Source organism: Scatophagus argus, chromosome 10 (assembly GCF_020382885.2).
Source record: "Scatophagus argus isolate fScaArg1 chromosome 10, fScaArg1.pri, whole genome shotgun sequence".
Classification (NCBI taxonomy): Eukaryota; Metazoa; Chordata; class Actinopteri; family Scatophagidae; genus Scatophagus; species Scatophagus argus.
The window spans coordinates 19,676,303-19,695,826 of NC_058502.1; the positions used below are offsets into that span (position 1 = coordinate 19,676,303).

Consider the following 19,524-nt stretch of genomic DNA (forward strand, 5'->3'; position numbering starts at 1 on the left):
GCTGTCTACAAAGAACCTTAAAGCTTTCTAATTAATGTGTTATATCTTCTTTATTTGATATGTACAAAAACCAAAGTATGAAAACAACAAATTATGCCAGCTTGCCTACAACAGATCATGTGGCTAAAAAGTTTTAAGGGAGCTTGGGAAAATAGCATTTTGATCCTAAAACCAAAATGTGAACGCTTGCTCATGTCATGTGCCTTTACTCAGGAAGTTAGTGCTCTGCTCCAGTGTAGTGTGGTTGAAAGTGAGACAATATGCATCCCTCTCCTGCTGTCTATTGTGACATCATAGTAATATGTATATTTTATTTTACATGTTTACTTGCATCTCTTCACAGTTATTACAAAAATGACTTACATTCTGCTCTGCTGCATTGTATTATGTTTGTAAACTACCTGATTTGTTTTGTGTTCAAGTAAACTGGAATTTCCCTTTGAGATTAATAAACTACTTTACCTATATATTATATCTATATGTCATAATACGTAAGACCCATAAGGTTAGGCTTATGATAACAAAGTATATCATCAACTGACCTGTATAGTAATAAATCAACTGTCCTTTACATCCAGTTTAAACCTTTGTGCTTGAATTATACCACAATGAAATAAAGATCAACGATCAATTAAAAAATATTTAGAAATGTGGGCCAGGGTCACAGTAAATGGATTCATGTTGACTTCACCAATGAATCTTGTTAAGTATAAAAAGCTGTAAGAGTGTTCTGCTTCTACTAAAAAAAGGGCTCAGTGATATGAACAAACTAACAAGTACAGAATTCAGCAGCAGAGATTTCCACTTACCACATATCTCCCGGTCTCCTGGTGGTCTTTCTTGGGGGAGAAAGTGCAAACTCCTCTCCTGTGGATGTCTTTCCTTCTCTTTGTCAAACCTCTGTCATCAAGAAGCTCTTTCCATTTCCTTCTCCTCCAACTCTGTCGAGATTCCCTCACCCCTGGGACTTGGGACAATGGTCTACCTCACCATACTAAGCACTGCCCTGACATCTTAAACCTCTGGGAAGGGGAACACCCATATTCCCCTGGTTATGTGTCAGCTCTCACACAATAGGTGTACCAGTCCCCTAAAGCATTCATTTGTCCTCCTCACGGTAGACAAAAAAGCAAGACACCAAAAAACTTTGATTTACCTGTTCATTAGGGGAGAGTTTTGGATTTAATGCAGTGTCGTGACATTTTACTGTTTGAAACCTCTGTATTTGTTACAGATAGCATAAAAGATGTAAATTAAAAACATGTGGGTGACTGATACCCATGTAACAACTCAAATGTTTACTCAAAGCAATTTTCAAGAGGCAACAAACTGTATCAAGCTTTATATTTTTGCTTCTGGTTTAACTCATATTTGTATCATATGTGCCAAATCTCAGTTATATGACATGAAAATAAGCTAAAACAAACCAGGAATGTTTCTTTTTAAATACTTTATCCAGTTCTGCCAGGGGAATTTGCCTTGGAATAACTAATTCAAATTCCACTATCTGATTTTATTAGGTCTGGCATTTTTTCAAGCAGTGATCTTATAGACCTTCCATTCAGTCCTGTATACAGTATATGACACACAGAGCCAGAAATCCTTGGCAACAGCTTCTGGAGCAATAAGACGCAGATACTGACCTGGGTTATGAGCTCAGTCCACAGGTGGGAAAAGTGGGAGTGTTTTTATTGCAAGTTGTTGAGATTAGTATCCGATCAGTAGGTCCTGCACAACTTTTTAGCCTTGCTAAACCAAATAATGATATTGCCATTTTCAAAAATTTAAAATAGCAGCCATACTGATTATTTGGAGAATGACAAATGTTGTTTTCTAACTGGTTGTTCTATATAATTGTCAAAATGGTTTCCAAATCTGCAAAATGATGCTTCTGCCCATACTAATATTTTTTTGTGGTGCAAGGTTCTAAAAGATCTGCTTTTGGAATAGGCTCAGGCCTTGTCTTTGCTACAGAACTCAAAACAAAATTCATTTTACTGGAAGATGTCAGTTTGTACTCTTTACGTGGACATGGTCTACAGAAAGTGCCAGAGCCGCCTCCACTTTCTGAGGCGGCTGAGGTTCTTCAACATCTGCAGGACGATGCTGAGGATGTTCTATGAGTCGGTGGTGTCCAGTGCCATCACATATGCTGTTGCCTGCTGGGGCAGCTGCCTGAGGGTGAGGGACACCAACAGACTCAACTGCATCATCAAGAAGGCCAGCCATGTTGTGGGAGAGGAACTGGACTCTGACAGTGGTGTCTGAGAGGAGGATGTTGTCCAAAATAAGGACTATACTCTCACCCTCTCCACAATGTGCTGATCAGCCACAGGAGCTCGTTCAGCAAAAGACTCTTACTGGCACAATGCACCACAGAGCGACACAGGAAATCATTCCTGCCTGTCGCCATCAAACTGCTGAACTCAGCACTGTGATGGACACACTCACTCACTTTATATATACAATGTATATATTGGTTTTTTACACATGTACATACCTGCATTTTTAAATTTTCTTAAAAAATTTGAACACATTGTAAATACCTGTACTTTGAGATTTTAGTTTTTGTTTATCCTATTTTTATGTTTATCCTATTTTTATACTCTTCACTTTTCACCTTTCTTGGTCGGGAATACTGCATGTGCAACGTCTGTAAGAATAAGAATTTCCCTTCAGGGATAAATAAAGGAATTCTGATTCTGATTCTGATTCTGATTTACATTCATACAAATATTTGTGCGTGCTGTTAATGGAGAAGTAGTATCCACTGACATGTTACTGGTGTAGTTTCATTTCCAGTAAAAAGAACAACGGAAAAAAAAGCAAAAACAACGTGTTGCAACATCTGCCTAACGGCTTCCTGCTGGTTTCATGTTGTGACAAGAGACCAAAGGAAGCCTAAATTGTTGTTCAAATGCTAATGCAAATTCTTTAGAAAGGATAACACATAACATCCAGTACTGTAACTGCATTTGGGTTGATTATCTGATCACTAGGTCCTGTACATCTGTTCACCCTTGCTACATTTTACTGCTTGCTAGTCTGTGGCTGTAACAAGCGATTTAGGTTCTGCCTTAATGAAGTAAGTGCGGACTGTCAAAGCAGCTAAAGAACCTTTAGTAGAGCTTCTCTCTGGCAGATGAAAAGAAGCACACAAGGTCTCATATAGGTTCTGTCTTGTCCCTCCCCAGATCAATGCTAAGAATAGCAGGGCAAAATGGAAAATACATTTTTACAAGGACAAGACAAGCACAGCTATGCTAACAGCTCTGTGAGCCTGTACTTGGATACAACAAGGCTTTAATAACTCACTTGCAAAGACAATGATAACATTGCTATTAAGCAGGCAAAATGTTTAGCAGGTCTACCACCTTAGTTTAGCCATTGACTGTATATAAAGATGGACAACAAGATTACCCTCTGGTTTTGGGCTCCTGTAGAGGTCATGAACCCCTTCTCCTGTACCTGAACTTTGACCAAACTGAAAACTTACACATGTCAAATAAATTTATCCTAAAGATGGTTTCCGTTATTTCAGGTAGTTCTAATCGCACTCATCTGTATATTAAAGTTTTCCTTTTTCTGATATGTTTGGTTTTAATTAATTGTTTGATGTTGTAAAAAAGGAATGAAAAGTTATAACTGACAGCTGTAGAAGCTGTAAAAGTAATGGTGGGCATTTGTAAACTCTTCAGGTTTTACTGATTCATTTTCATTTCCAGTGAAGAGAACAGATAGAAACTGCACAAAAGATATATTGTAAAATATGCCCTACAGCTTTCTGCTGGGTTTTATGTTTTGACAAATGACAAAGGAAAGCCAAAATCACTGTCCCAATGCCAAGTCTAATTCGTTAGATCGGAATAATACCGGAGACCAGTGTGACTGCTTTCGAGTACACAGCAACGACATAAACCTTAATTTCCCAGACGTGCTGATGACATTACATAGAAGGGATACACACACACCTCTTCACAGACAAGTGCAAACACATATTCATACAACACAAATGAGCTGAGGTATGAAGCCACACAACAAAAGAAAAGCTCTTCCTATTGAAACATTCCATTTCCTGGAACATTGGTGGTATAGCAAAAGAACTCATGTTGAAAGTGACACACCGGCCCTCAGAAATAAATGTGAAAACAACTACTTTTAATCCTCTTAAACACATATGAGGCTCAACAAACAATATTTTCTGAAAACAAAGCTTGTTTTACCTTTAATATGCACGCACCATGAAATTTGCAATTTCAGCCCGTAGTGAAGACAGAACTCCAAGAATAAGTACATAGGCGGGTAAGAGCATTTCCTAAACAGTCAAACTATTTCTTTTAAATAGTTCTTAATAGGCTTTCCTGGTGTGTTAAATGACATAAAAATCTTGAAAAGTTGTTGAAATGTGGCGTAGTAATTGATTTAAAACTGTGTCCGCTAGATGGAGTTACGCAGATCATGACTAAGAGATAATATTTCATTCATTCACATTCAGAAAAGAGATAGATAGAGAGATATCAATGTCAATCACATGTTCTTCTATCTATATAAGAATCTATATACAACTGCTAGTGGGCATCTCATATGTTTCTGCGAAATCAAAAACTTTAGGTGCAGTTGTACTTTTATTTACATTAATTCAAAAAATAAAAATAAAAAGGGTGGGTACACTGCTCGGGAATATTTCTCAGGCAGGTCATGTCTAGGTAACCCGAGGCTGTGACTCAGCCTTGTCACCAACAGAGTGTGACTCACGGCACTTGAGAGATGTTTTCCCAACCTCTGGTTTCTGTCATGTACGATACCTGCTCAGGTAGATGATGATGTTATCATGTCACATAGTTTCACAGTTTTTAATAAACAAGATACATATTTATGCTTAATTGTTAAACACTGCATTCTGTGCATAAATGTTCTGTCTGAGGGAACACATACTACAGTGATAAAAATACAAGTTTTGTAAATCAATAACATATCATACATTATTATTATAAATGACTATAGTTGAATTGGGAGTACATTAATAGAATTAGTCACTGTAAACTTTCTAAAGTGATATACAACGTTGTACAGGCATATTAGCTTTGTACAATAGAATATATAAAGTTTACCCATAAAAAGGCGATATGAATGGTGATGATTAACCTCCTAAAGGAATATAATAGTGGTTTTTAAGTACAAAGGTCACTATAAACCACAGCCTAGAGAATAAGGGACACTTTTACAATGGCTATATAAGGCAGAATATGGTTCGCTACAAAAGATGAAATGCAGACATTTTCTTTCAGAAGGGTTTACTAACATAAAGTTGAGAACATTTAGACTAACTGACAAAGAAAATATGTCAACAGAGAGAGAGGGAGAGGGAGAGAGAGACAGACAGGGAGAGATCAAATATGGGCATGCCGGAACTGCCCTTCTCTCTTCCTTGACTATGCAAATGAGAGTGACGTCATGAAACTACTTTACTTATAAATTTATTGCACAGCAGCTTGTTATCAGTTCGACAACAAGAGTCGAAAGGGACTTAATCGACGATCGGCTCCACACAATAACCTGAGTTTGGTGCTTCTCGTGCTCTTTTTACGTGTTCTTACCTGTGCGTGCGCGTGTCCGTTGAGTTTCCACTCCAAACAGGTTTGACGAGGGCGCACCTGCGGGGAGAAAAAGGAAGCCTTGTCTTCTCCGACGCCATTCTTTACTGCACATTTGGACTCTGTGGACGACGGACGGATAGAAATACAAGAAGGAATTTTTTACTGTAGTAATTCGTTTGCGTTTTTTAAAGTTGATTTCATCATGAAGATTTGGATTGTTCTCATCCTCGCTGCTTTCGCGGCTGGAGCCTCAGCTCAAAGCTGTAAGTAATTTGGTTTATGAAACTTTGTTAGACTAATTGTTTTTGATACAGTTTAATCTAGGTTCTTAATGGCTTAAATGTAATTCTGTGTTTTCATTTCAAGAACACTTTCTCAGTACTTGAAATGCTTGAGTTGTAAAACAAATCATAAATTGAACTAAAGCCTTTTAATGTCGTTTCTAATCGCCTTTCTTGACTTTGGTGTGATGTTTACTGGTGTAAAAACGGCGTTATTAGCGATGAGAATCTGAAACATTGAATTTCGACTGTTTGGATATGAAGCGCTTGTGGTTGCTGAGTGGGGGTTGGGAGTGTTTGTCCCGCTCTCTGTGTGTTTGGAGAAACCAACGCCCAGGTGTTGGGCAAACCTGCTAGTCTACCTGCTCGTCTACCTGCTCGTCTCGGTCTCTTCTGTTTACAGGGCTATCTAACATACAGTGCGATAAAACATGGTTGCACTTGTCCTATTATACATTTTGCATAGGTTTTGTGTCGAGTCTGAAATAAATCGCACTGTTGGCCTTTGTGAAATTACGTCATTGTCAAACGCACTATAGTGTTAGCGGATAAACCATTACACATTTGAAATAAGTGCTGTTTAACTTGACATAAACTTGAGTTAATTGAAGTGTTCGTGTGAGGCATTACTGTCATAATTGTTTTAATAATGATAGCATTCACTTTGTTTTAGCCTGAATGACCAACCCTTTCCCCCTCCCTCTGTTTAGGTACATGTGAAACCATGAAGTGGGCCACCTGTGATGGAAACCCATGCCTGTGTTACGTTATGGTCGGAAGCAATGAAAAGCAAGTGCTGGATTGCACCAAATGTAGGTTGAATGTGTGTGTGTGTGTGTGTGTGTGTGTGTGTGTGTGGTCGGGGCATGAGCGTGCAGCTGTAAATTCCCCTTCCTGCTGCAGGTTGGGTTTTGTTCTCACGTCATGGTGTGCCTGTTGTTTCACCTGCAGTGATCCCTAAATGCTTCTTGATGAAGGCTGAGATGTACAGAGCTAGAAAGGGCCAGGACACTCGTTTGCTTGGGGGAAAGCCAGAAGAGAGTGCCTTTGTGGACAACGATGGCATCTATGACCCAGAGTGTGAGAACGACGGCAAATTCAAGGCCAAGCAGTGCAACGGCACAGAGGAGTGCTGGTGTGTCAACAGTGCTGGAGTTCGTCGAACTGACAAGGGAGACAAGGATCTCAAGTGTGAGAAGCTTGTGGAGACCTAGTGAGTACTTCATCCTGAATGGTGTAGATGTATTAGGAGCAATAGTTTAAATGTTCAGTGTTAACTCTTTTTTTTTTTTTTTCTTCTTTCATTCTTCCACAGTTGGATCCGTCTTCAACTAACACACAAAGAAACATCAGGGAAGGTTGATGCCGCAAATCTGAAGGCGTAAGTGTAATTGACAATTGTAATTGACTCATAAGAGAACCACATTAACAGCATAGCTTTAATGTCAGAATTATTTCTTGCCCTAATACAGTGCCATTGCGGACGCCATTCACCAGCGTTATGGCAACTTCAACAAAGACATGGTTGAGAAAGTTGAGGTGAGTGACTGTATGTGTGCACGATTTTCATTTCAAAAACGGTATGAGAAAATTGCCCACTAACAAAATGTCCTGGATGTCATCCTGCAGTATGACCCTGAGGCCCGCATGATTGTTGTGGATGTGAAGAAGCCAAAGGGAGAGCGCAAAACTGATCTGACCCATATGGCCTACTACATGGAGAAAGATGTACGTTGGGGCCTTTTTTCTCTATATAATTGTATTGCTTAAAAAGCAGTGCATTAACTGTCATTTTCACAATCTCCTTCCTGTAGGTGAAGGTGCTGCCGCTGTTCAAGGACCAGAACAAGTTTGAGCCAACTTTGGGTAGCCAGAAGCTGCAGATGGAGAACATCTTGGTCTACTATGTGGACGAGGAGCCCCCGACTTTTACCATGAAGAACCTGTCGGGTGGGATCATTGCTGTCATTGTAGTGGTGGTGCTGGCAGTGGTGGCCGGTCTGCTGGTTCTGGTGAGTGCATATGTCTAACTAACCATGTATTTGTTTATGAGCAAAAATTTTCTTAAAGCTGCAAGCCACTACTTTGAGAAACTTTGTGTCCTAATTTTCTCCTGTGTGTGTGTGTGTGTGTGTGTGTGTGTGTAGTTCTTCACCAGAAGACAGCAAAAGAATAAGAAATACAACAAAGCCCAGGTGAGATGAACTTCCTGTAACTTATTTTTCAATGTCGATCGGTCTCTGCAAAGACTTTGCTCTGCTAACAACCCGTTTGTTTTATGTGATCTTTTATAATTCAGCAAAGAGAGATGGAGGCCATGTAAAGTCTTCATCGCATGGGGAGTCTATGAAGAGTTGGCTTGTACATCACCTTTGGACTTTGAACTTTTTTTTTTGTTGTGGGAGTGTGCCATTTTCATCATTTTACTTGAGGAATGCTACAAATTGTATAGGAACAATCAACTTACCTTTTTTTTTTCTTTCTTTTATTTGACATTGCCACTACTGGTATGCCGTTTTATTTATAAATTGTGTAAAGTCTTAACACATTGTCCCACGCATATGCCATAAAGATCTGTGCTTGTCAGAATATGCCTGGCCATGCCACACTTTTATGTTAGTTGCTGAATGGTTTAAATTCCATGTCATAGATTGTACAGTTTCTTTCTTACTAATGTGTTTGTTGGACTGTTTTTAATAAAAAAAAATCTTTTAAAATACTTGGTGTGGAGCAGTTTTCTTTGTAGTGCGGCGTGTGTTTGTGTCTTCAGCAACTTTGTCCCCATGGTCGCAGTGGAAAAGTACAGCAGATCACATGGGGAAAGGGAACAAGCTAGAGGAAGTCACTGGGCACCATTTTGCATGTAGTAGTACTTATCTAATACATAATTATACATAATCAGAATCGTCCTTGTCGTCCATTGTCCTAAACCTGATAGAGACAAATGCTTGATAATATGTTGGCATTTTCTTCAGCCTCTTTGTCTCACCTGCAAGATGGCTGCTCTGATAATGGTGGATTGTAATAAGCTTGTTGTTTACCTGGGGCAGGTTGAATTGAGGTTTTTTTTCCTCTACATGGGTGTGGTAGCACTGTTTGGGTTATGTCACTGACCTGCTATTTGTTTCTTCAAAGGAAACTTTAATCCCTGCCTGAGAGCTAAGAGCAGGAATATGAGCATTTTTTATGTATTGGTGATACTGGTTGGGTGAGGCTACTTTGCTTCATGACAATCACCTGTTGGTGTAGAGAGAGGTGGTTAGTCATTTCTTGCTGCAATCTGAAACTGTTTGGCATTGCATCCAACCTGTCAGTCGGGTTCTGGCACACTCATAGATGGACACATGCAGTATGTACACAACAAATAAGTGAAAGAGTTAACATAATCCTTTATTAGTCCCACAGTGGGGAAATTCACCAGTTCAAGGGGAATTAAAACAACACAGCAAGATCCTTTATTCTCAAGTTAGGCGAGAAGTCACTAAAGCAGCAGAAACTCTTTAAGCAAAGAGTGTGATGTGGTAAACATGTATTGTGAAATGTAGGTGAAAATATGGAGGTTAAATTCCCTGGGTATCCTGTCACAGCATGATTACAAGGTTCAGTATTTTGTGTGGCTGTGCTCTACCTGAAGGCAGCACATGAGGCAGTCCCTGTTTAATCATTATGTCGCAATGTCCTAAGTCTTAATTTGTCACACAAAGGCACAGGCATGAATCCAATATATCTTGCATTTTTAACTTTACGTGTGAGTACATACCAGCAATGGATTTGATTCGTGAACATGAACACGGACTTCCTGTTATGTCCTTTATTGTTGATTATGCACCTTATAAGCCGGCAGAGTGACAGCATTAACCATTTGTCTATTATGTGCTAGTTCTCCTACCTTACCAACTGTTTCTCCGCCATAAGCCCTCCCTCTCTTCATCCCCATGGCAACACAGGGACAAAAGCATGTCTCTAACTAGTTTAGACAGGTTGGGTATCATATATCTTCCGCCACCCCTCCCCCCCTTCTCTCTGTTTTCTGTGAGATACTGCAGGAATGAAGGTGTGTCACTGGCTGTCAGGCACCTGCTGCAGGTATCAGCACGTCAGTTGTGTTTGCACCAATGAGGAGGAAGGAACAGCAGTTTTGTGGGGAGAGAAACTGTGAAGTAGGAAAAAATGAGTGTCCCTGGTTTCTATGGTATTGAACCGCTTCACACTATTAAATGTATATGTGAATGGCTGAAAAAGCAGATTGTCTCCGGGAGCTTACATGCTCAGTGAAACCAAGAAGTGATTAGCTGTAGTTTATTCAAGCATTAGACTTTTGCAATAATTATAACACTTGTTTAAAGGATGATTATTTTATATGACAAATAAATACAACACCTGACAACATTCATTCTATACAGGGTCAAGATAATACTGGGAGGGAAAAGTGTCTTCTTAAAGTACCTCACATAAGAAAAAAGCCATGTTTTTCCAGTTTAGTTTAGGGTTACATGAGTCACTAAATATGATCTTGTTGCTTCATTCAAATACCTGTGTTACAAAAGATATAAAGCAGAACAGAGAACACTGTATTTCTCCGGCAATCAGTAAATATTTCTACCATCATGTTCCTTCGACCTTTGTCACCTTCTATTACGACCTTCCTCTAAATTAACACATCCCCTAATCCAACCCGACAACGCTAAGAGAAGTTCCTGATTTGCTGTTCACTTTACCAGAAAGGGTTGCACATGACTAAAGTTTCACCACTCTCCTGGCTACTCAGTAACAAAGAACACACAGGGTCCAAAATGGTTTCCTATTATAAATTTCAGTCTTTCCCAACACAACCAACTCACCCCATCTACAGCTCACCAGTCACACATATTGTATTGCAAGTAAGATTCCTAACAATATTTTCATTGTAGTTGGTGTATTCACTTTGTGGACTGTTTTCTCAAGCTGCAGTTTGGTTACCTGGTACTGCCTCCCACTTTTATCATAGCGTTCAATATCCTTCATTATACAAGATCTGAGACCGAAGGGGTTTCAGCTCCTGGTTGACTTATGAGCCCTGCAGGAGGAAGGAAAAATACTCTCTAAATGAATCATTCCCTCTTCTAAACTGTGTATAACTGTGCATTATTTTCAAGGCAAAACACAAATCTTAATGTCCAACAGCACCTTTACAAAAGGAAATGCACACAGCGCAGACAGATTAATGAGACATTTTGGAAGGCTAGCTCTGTCTGTCAATAAATATTGTTAAGTTTTTCTCTTTGGAGTCAGCACGTAAAAGAAACACATTCATTAGGGAGAAAAAAATGTACCTTGGAGAATGTTAACCAAAGCCTCTGAGTTGTTATAGTGACACCTTTGCACCTATGTATACAGCTTACAGCTCCAGTTTCAGATGCAGCTGTTTTATGTCCTCTGAGGAAGACTGTGTTTCCGTCCAGAGTACCCAGAACCCAGGAACCGCTTTTCAATGAATTAAAAGGTTCTGTCCTTTGTTGTCTGTGTTTCCACTGCAGTCTAAAGACCCACAATGATAAGGCAATGAAAACGACAACTGCTTTTACACATAATTACTTGGGGCTATATGTTTGGAAAAGTTCTATACCACCAGGTGGGGACATTTTGTGGGGGTAAAACAATGTCCTTTCAGACCTCCGTCCCTGCAGTAGGAACAAGTTCCTCCAAAAGTTCCGGGTCTGTTGGGAAAGTTCCTTCAGTGGAAACGCAGTTTAAGTAACCTTTACCTGCTTTAAGTTAAAAACTGCTTCAAATTAAAGAATGCCACCTTCCAGACATGTTCTTTGGCAATATAAATGATATGTCTTCAGCAGCCATGGTTTAGGGACACTATATTTGTCACTTCCAGCAAGCAAAGAGGTGACCATTCCACATACCAGGATTTCATCTGGTTCAGTGAGATTAATATACAGGATTTGACTGATAAGAAAGAAGGGCTGTATGAGGATGTAATCAAGCCTAAAGCTGCTGTAAATTCATTTTCAAATGTAAAGAAGGTGAGAGAGACTATTTCTGATCAGGGTGTGACATTTTTTGTGCAGTCACAGCAAAGTGGGGGTCTTACTGGGGCGTCCCAGTGCTGGTGGGGATTTACTCCTCAGCTCTTTGCTCTTCAGGCTGACAGGCTGGGCCACCATCAGAGCCGGGGCAGAGAGGTGGTGGGCTGCTGCCTTCTGCTGATGAGCACTGTTGACATAACTAGAGATGAGGAGGGTGATCTCCCTGATCTGTTGACCAAACAAAACCAGAATTGATGTCAGTGTGTGTATTATGTTGTTTCCATGGATGAGTGACTGTAAATTCACTCACAAATCCTTATGGGTTTTTTTAAAGCTGATTATGGCACTTGAGTACTTGCAACATGTTTGTCAGTTTAGAATAAATGTCACAAACCCTCCCCTCCAGGGATTAATAGAGGAATTCTGAAAACAAGATTTTTCAAGGGGACAATACTGATATGTTAACACTGTGGCACTCATAGACAGCATTTTGTGACATTCAGTTTTCAGAGTTTCAGTGTTCCCCATGTGATACAGGACTTAAATCTATAGTCAGGCATTTTGGAAAATACACTTATTGACTTTCCTGCTAGAGGTTAGATGAGAACGTTAATACTCGTCTCAGTCTGTTGGTTCAATAAGAAGTTGGAGCTAGGTTAGCAGATCAGAGTAGTAAATGACCGGGATTGTCTACACTTTGTACTCATATATACTTTATACTGAAGTAATTAAGTTGTGAACTTTGTCCACCATTAACCGCAGAAGGTGGATCAAATAACTCCTAATGGTAGGGTTGGGCCGATGTATATGACTCAGCAGCCACTTCAGTTGAGCCCATAAGTAGAAGTGTAGTTGCACTAAGAAGATTTCAATCAAGTACAACTAGTTACATTTCATGTGCCCATGGCAGCCTTGCAAGTCAGCGAGTTACATGTTCCTGCAAGTGTTTCATAAGCAAAGCATCTGTAATAAAATGACTGATTTCTGTCTGCTGAAATGATATAGGGCTTTTACTTTGAAACACATACAGGAAGTGTTTGTGTGGTTTGTGTGAACAGCGTATTACAGTAACTTTAATTCCTACACTGAACCAGACCGGCAAAACTGGAAACCTATACTAACCTAACCAAATGGATGGTCTTTATGTCGGTAAACCCTAAGTGAATGGTAATGATGTGATTTAAGACCACTGATCGGACACAAATGTTCACGTAAAACCACAGTCCAATCTCTCACTAACCTTGGAAGCATCCATAGCAAACAGATGTTTCTCTGTAGGTTTGTCTTTGCTCGTGCTGGTACCGACATTCTGTCCAACAACCAGCATAAAGTCCTGTTTGCAGCCTCCGAATGTCATCAGGCTCTTGTAGGGATGGGACACCAGTGGTTTCTGAACACATAGAGATATTTGTGTTATGACAATGACTGAGACATACCAACACGCAAGGGTTAGATAGTAAGACTGCCTCAGGGTGTGCTTGTTGTTCAACATTCAAACAACATTCATCAAAAGAGTTTGTTGAGTAACTGAAACCCTTTCATGCTTCGTAGGTTGACTTGTAAATACCACCTCTCTTCACCTCTCTCCTCTGTACCAGTAACAAGTGTTAAGAGTGCAGAAATCATATCTGAACAGCTGCAGAAAGACACACAGAAATACTCACAACAGAACTGTGCTCCAGAACACCAACACCATCTTCATGCACTGCCAGCCAAACACGCACACCCTGCTCTGGAGAGGGAGTGAGGCACTGAGCACACAGGGAGAGTCATGGGAAATGAGATCAATTGCAAATTCATTTTAATAAGAAACTACAATATGATGTACTCAGAGTCAATGCACACATATTGCAATGTCAGCAGTTCTTGAAGTGGACATGCTGTCTGTCTTCGATAATGGAGTTTATTAAAAGTATAATAGTGGGCTAAAACGGAACAGTGATGATGGAGATTTTAAGATAGTTTTCAAGCATTTCATCACAAGTACAACAATCACAGTAATTCAATCATCCTGCAGCCTGTACTGTACATCACTGTGCACACACCACAGTCACACAAGAGATTATGGCATACTTACTTCTGCTTCAAATAATTTGGCACCAAAGAAAGGCCACTTCCTGGCAACGGTTAGGTAGATCCTGACACACTCTGATGAACTTCGGCCCCTGAGGGAGGCCCAGCGGGCAGAGAGACGCTGCAGCAGTTGTCTTAGAGGGGGGACACAATACATCCAACATTACATTGTACCACAAACTGTCATGACAGTGTTCATTTAGAAATTGGTTCCTACTGGTTAATTATACAGTTTCTCATTAGACAGATTTTATTGTGTAAATGAAATTTATATATATATGCATAAAATCCACAGTTTGGCAGTTTGGATCAGATTGGACTGGATCAGTCTGGACTCTGCAAAAACACACTGAAGTCACTGTATATTCAGGATGGTGACACAGGAAATTAAGAGCTTAACTGCCAACAAGCAGCTCCCTTGGGTGGAAACATACAGTTTATGACTGTGACAACAGATTCTAACAATATACCCGTGTTAGCATACAAAAGAGAGAAAATATTTATAAAAGATAGCCAACTAAATAAATAGATACAGTAAATTCATGTGAGAATCAGCTCCCAGTGTGTTCTGGTACCTGAGCTGCTCCTCAGATGTGGTCCTGCGGTAATGTCTGGGATAGAATCTCTCCAGAACCTGTTTCAGGGTTTGGTTAGACTTGGTCTGAGCTGATCCAGGAGCAGAGAAGGGGCGCTCAAAATCCCCAAACTCCACCTGAAGAGGGATGCACAGGTGTTCAGAACATGTATTTTATAAGAAATTGCAGTACAAAACTAAATGTGCGAGACTTGGTTGTTCTGTTTGCATCGTCTTCCATTAAAACCAGTAAATACTGTACACATTAAATAAAAATAACAATGTAAGCAATAAGTTAAAGTTACTTCCAGACCTGGGCCAGCAGGGCGGCCATCTCCAGAGCCAGCTCCTTATTGACGGGAAAGTGTCCCGCTACGATGGCCTCATTTGTCTGATAAGCCAGCAGCAGCCTCTCCCTCTCTGACTCCCCCCTGACCTGGAGGGAGAAGTACAACCTGGGGATGGAAAGGTGAAAACAGACATAGAAAAACAGAAACGGAAACAAATAGAAGGAGAGAATGAGGGGGAGAGGTTGGAAAGACAGACATGGATGACAGATGGAGGGAACATTATTGAGCCTCCTTTGTTTGCTTTGCATTTCTAACCAGTTGGTCTCCACTGCAGTCGAGCTGAAAACACTGAGCATTGCATTGACATGAATCAGAATAAATGAATTAAAAATACATTCTGCAACTGTGAAGTGAACCACTATCAAAATTTCTAGATATTCTCTGACCTGAGACAATTTGTGGCCTTTGCCAGTCTCTCTGTAGACAGACTCCATCAACAAAATGTTTAAGATCTTTGTATATTTTATGCAATAACCCTTGTAATCCAGAAAGAAACTTACTCTCACTCACTCATTTGTTTACAACAAGCCTATTTCCCCTGTGGCCATACATATTACAGCCTCTGGGTCTTAATATTTCTTTGGATACCCTAAACCATATTCAAAATATGGGACCTGCATTACCCACAATGCACCGTGACCACACAGTTTGGCTGGAAAATTGGCAGTGTTATGCTAGGAGTAGCTCATGAAATGTCAAGCTGAGCCTCAAACACAGATTTGTAGTCTTTAGCCAAAGGAGGCTGACTCAAGTGACATCACTTACTAACTTTATTGACCCAGTAAAGCTCCGTCTGGAGGCACAAAAGGCTTTACAGACCTTTTTCATACATGCAGGGGTAGACCAACACCTGTAAACAGACTGATGTGTAAAATGAGTGGAGCAAAAGCAAGTAACCCTGGATATGTTTATGGAATCATTTTGAATCTGAAAAAGGTCACATTGTATGTAAATTCAAAGCTGAACTATCAAATTTCCAGCCAAAAATTCTCAGATCAAATCCTCAGAGAATCCCTTGATATTCTGAGCCTGAACCAACATGTTGACCTTTGCCGGCGCAGAGCTTGTTGGCTCGTTCTCTACCTGTTCTTGTAGGTGAGGCGGACAGTCCTGGTGTTTTCAGATTTTCCAGTGTGCTGCTCTTTAGATGCTTGCTCCCACTTGGAGATAATGTCGCAAATCTGCAAATTGTGTGAAGAAGACAGATTTGACTTAAGTTTTAAGAATTCCAACACTTCCTATCTTCAAAAAGTAATCATCAGATGAAAGAAAAAAAAAAAAGCACCTTGATGGCTCCTTGCAGGCAGTGCTCCAGCTCTCGCCCGGTAGGGTCATCTGTGTACAAGCTGAAGCCCGACAGCCCAGTTTTCCTTATGCCGGTGTCCTGGTTAAGGCGACACTGGAACTCGTCCACTGTGGTTGACGCGTCAAAGCTCACCACCTATAGAAATGGATTTAAATGCAGAGTAACAGTCATGACAGACAAGGTGGTTGATTGGGTTTCACTCTGCATGATGTGCGATTACCTGGTAGGTGTTGTTGAGGAAGTGAACAGGCACGCTGAATGGCAGGGAGTGATGATAGGGATTCCTCAGCAGGATGGACAGGATCTCCATACGGGACGGCCTGGCCTGCCTCTCGCCCTTCTGCTGGGTTCGCTCCATGGAACGCTGGCAGTAGATGGCATACTTACCCACCTCAGTCCTGAAAACAACAGGGAGACAATGATACAGTGGTATTTAAGTGTTGCCAGCATGTACATCAAATACAATTACATACTTTGACTAAAGTACAATTTAGAAATTAAATCATGAAAATAAAAGTGAACAATGCATGTGTGCTCACTCGTTGAAAGGTTTTATTTCGTCAGGCCACAGAAGTCACGATTCTGTTCTGACAGGCTGAATAAAACTCCTGGTGATGAGTAAACTAAATTTCATCTATATAATTAGGCGGATTGCCCCTTTATTTGAATTCAATTTGTTTGTTATCCTCTTCTTTGCATCTGTGCATAATGAAGTACAGTCAGGAAAAGCGAGGTTCACAAAGTGAGTTCAAGTTGATGCACCCTTCAGAATATTCCCGAATTCAGAATCGGAATCAGAAAGACTTTATTGCCATGTAAGTGAAGAGGTTTCACATTACTAGGAATTTGTCTTGGTGATTGGTGCATACACAGAACGTAACAAGTAACATATAATAGAAGAATAAAATGAAATAAAATAAAATAAGGTAACACAAAATAAAATAAGATAAGTAAAATAAATATGTTTCTGAACTAATTGGAAGAACATCCGCATTTTATTCTGACAAAAGCACTTCAAAGCTGTGACAGGTGCTGCCTAAGTTAGCACAGTATGAGTAACTTAACTGACTGCTGAAGTATGGAAAGTGGGTCTATGATAATGAGATACCACTGTGCAAGTCAACTTGGGCCCAACGCAAGACTTGAAACAATAAGCTAATGAATCAATTAGTTCAACATATTGTCATCATTTTTGATTATCAAGGAATAGTTTTTTTATTTTAATTTTAAGCAAAAAGTCAAAGTCACAGGTGAGGTAATAAAAAATTAAGAAAACGATGATGAGCTATTTCAGCATGTTTTACACATGAATCTAAACTTATGGACACATTAATTACCGCTAATTGTAGCCCTGCTACAAAGTACAAAAATGTAAAGTTTTTGACGTGTTTCTATATTACTGAGTGGATCCCTGATGTTTTCGCACCTGGAGTCACCGTGTCTCTTGAGGTGGACCTGGAGCAGCCAGAGGAACGGATGCTGAGGCAGAAACAGTCCCACACACAAGGCTAGAAACTGCCAGCCCTAAAGAATGACAGGAAAACACACAGTCACACAGCTGGCACCAATATGAGGCAGAATCTGTCAGCAGAAGCATCAGTGCAGCGCAGATTCTCCTTGTTACATACTGCTTTACCAGAGAACTGTTTGCCTAAATTGTAACCAGTTTTGATCCTGTAATTCAGCTTCACTGAGGTTACTCATGTACATTGTCAGTAAGGAGCTGCTGGACTGTATTATCACACATTTTGAGATCACATGACTAAGGAGTCTAAAGAGAATTTCTGGTCTGCAAAAGCAGGTGTAGATTTCACTGCCTTTTCTGAGTGGAACTTCTGAGGACTCTACAGTTTTTAAGTCACAAAGACTGAGATGCTTTTAAACAGCTTGGATCCACGTTTTCTTCCAAGAAGTTTTTTTTAAATCAATTCAGTCAGTGAATGCTGATGATTCCAAACTTTTTCAGACGCCCTGTATTTCAAATCAGTCAGTGTTTCCAGTAAACAACGCATGCTACTGCTGCCACCGTGTGGTGAGAATGCAAACCTGCAGGGGTCCTGAATGGCCGTGCGGCTGCCTCCTGCGGGTCTGTTTAATGAGCTGGCAGAAGAACTCGTTCTGAAGCTCGGGGTGAGCCAGACACACCTGCAGGGCGCTCTGGGCCAGCGAAACGTGATAGTCGATGGCCGGAGCATCGATGGCCACGTTGATGAAAAGCTGACACGTCTGAGGAGAGAGGTGGTAGTCAGACACAGATTGTGTTCATGATTCAAATATTGTTTAAGAGTGAAGCTACAGGAAATTACATCCTATTATGTGTCTGTTGTGTTGTGTCATTAATACAGATTAGAAGATTTACCAGAGCCTCCGCAGCAACACTGAGACATATGCAGTGCTGGGCTCAAAACTGTGGTCACAGAAGTGTGTGTGTGTACCTTAAAGAGCTTAATGGCCTCAGTCTGCAGAGCTTGTGAGGGCAGAGTGGTGAGAGGAGATGACAGAGCTTCCTTACTGAAACACAACATGGGATGTCTCCAGCTCTGAGAGTCTGAAAGACAAAGACACAGACCACGAGCATAACGCCATCATCAGCACGCGTCCACACAGAAGGAAAAACATAGACAGACAAAGACAGAAGAGAGAGTGAGAGAAGCATTTACACCACAAAGAGAGGTGAATGGAAGAGACTTCAAAACACATTCAAAACAGTTATGACTGAACACAAATGAATTCGAAAACAAAAAACAACAGAAACCATGAAACATAAAAGACATATATACACCCTAAACATGAAGATGTTCTCAATTATTGCCAGCAGTACCATCTTGTTTTAAAAATAGAACATCTGAATTCAGTGATTTGTATTTCGACGTGACATGTTTCTAATAAATCAAGCAGGCAGGAGGAAACATCATCTGATTGCTGAGTTACTGATTCACACACTCAAGAACTTTGGTTTATGATTATCCATCAACCATCCATCCATTTCCTATACCGCTTATCCGTCAGGGTTGCGGGGGGGGGGGCTATCCCAGCTGATTACAGGCGAGAGGTGGAGTTCACCCTGGACAGGTCACAGGGCTGACACACAAAGACAGACAACCACACATGCACACACTCACACCTAGAGGCAATGCAGACTGGCAAATTAACCTAATGTGCATGTTTTTGGGACTATGGGAAAAAGCCGAAGTATTCGAAGAAAACCTGTGAGGCAACAGGGCTAACTGTATCACTGTGCTATTTATGATTATGTTGATGATGAACTGTAAAAATCATCAATCTCACAATCCGACGAAGTAAATTTGGGTTGTACGTCAGAGCAA

At 40.4% G+C, this 19,524-nt stretch overlaps 2 protein-coding genes across 3 annotated transcripts in view; one reads left to right on the forward strand and one right to left on the reverse strand.

The window, feature by feature from the left end:
* The first annotated feature begins 5,492 nt into the window (after window positions 1-5,492).
* epcam (epithelial cell adhesion molecule) lies at window positions 5,493-8,597 on the forward strand. The gene is made up of 9 exons (XM_046401922.1): window positions 5,493-5,860; window positions 6,589-6,690; window positions 6,830-7,091; window positions 7,194-7,259; window positions 7,351-7,417; window positions 7,508-7,606; window positions 7,693-7,890; window positions 8,026-8,073; window positions 8,178-8,597. Exons 1-9 carry the CDS (start codon window positions 5,800-5,802, stop codon window positions 8,199-8,201), a joined length of 927 nt encoding a protein of 308 aa, XP_046257878.1. The 5' UTR covers window positions 5,493-5,799; the 3' UTR covers window positions 8,202-8,597.
* A 1,564-nt stretch (window positions 8,598-10,161) lies between these two features.
* Window positions 10,162-19,524, reverse strand: part of plekhh2 (pleckstrin homology domain containing, family H (with MyTH4 domain) member 2) — a 29,951-nt gene continuing 20,588 nt past the window's right edge. Inside the window, exons 19-31 of one of the 2 annotated variants that reach the window (XM_046401919.1) lie at window positions 18,634-18,746; window positions 18,245-18,424; window positions 17,625-17,722; window positions 16,419-16,596; window positions 16,178-16,333; window positions 15,976-16,073; window positions 14,856-14,997; window positions 14,544-14,680; window positions 13,973-14,102; window positions 13,560-13,646; window positions 13,136-13,285; window positions 11,961-12,123; window positions 10,162-10,934 (exon numbers count right to left, since the gene is read on the reverse strand). In XM_046401919.1, coding sequence (XP_046257875.1) covers window positions 10,882-10,934; window positions 11,961-12,123; window positions 13,136-13,285; window positions 13,560-13,646; window positions 13,973-14,102; window positions 14,544-14,680; window positions 14,856-14,997; window positions 15,976-16,073; window positions 16,178-16,333; window positions 16,419-16,596; window positions 17,625-17,722; window positions 18,245-18,424; window positions 18,634-18,746 — 1,685 coding nt within the window. In that variant the 3' untranslated portion in view covers window positions 10,162-10,881. Of the gene's footprint in view, window positions 12,124-13,135; window positions 13,286-13,559; window positions 13,647-13,972; window positions 14,103-14,543; window positions 14,681-14,855; window positions 14,998-15,975; window positions 16,074-16,177; window positions 16,334-16,418; window positions 16,597-17,624; window positions 17,723-18,244; window positions 18,425-18,633; window positions 18,747-19,524 lie in introns of both variants that reach the window. The other variant, XM_046401920.1, reaches the window with a different exon arrangement.

Excerpts from the sequence above, each read along its gene's own strand:
- epcam (XM_046401922.1), top strand. The coding sequence starts at position 5,800 with ATGAAGATTTGGATTGTTCTCATCCTCGCTGCTTTCGCGGCTGGAGCC. Across the intron at positions 7,260-7,350 it reads GATGCCGCAAATCTGAAGGC|TGCCATTGCGGACGCCATTC; the intron begins GTAAGTGTAATT and ends GCCCTAATACAG. Across the intron at positions 7,607-7,692 it reads CCTACTACATGGAGAAAGAT|GTGAAGGTGCTGCCGCTGTT; the intron begins GTACGTTGGGGC and ends TCCTTCCTGTAG.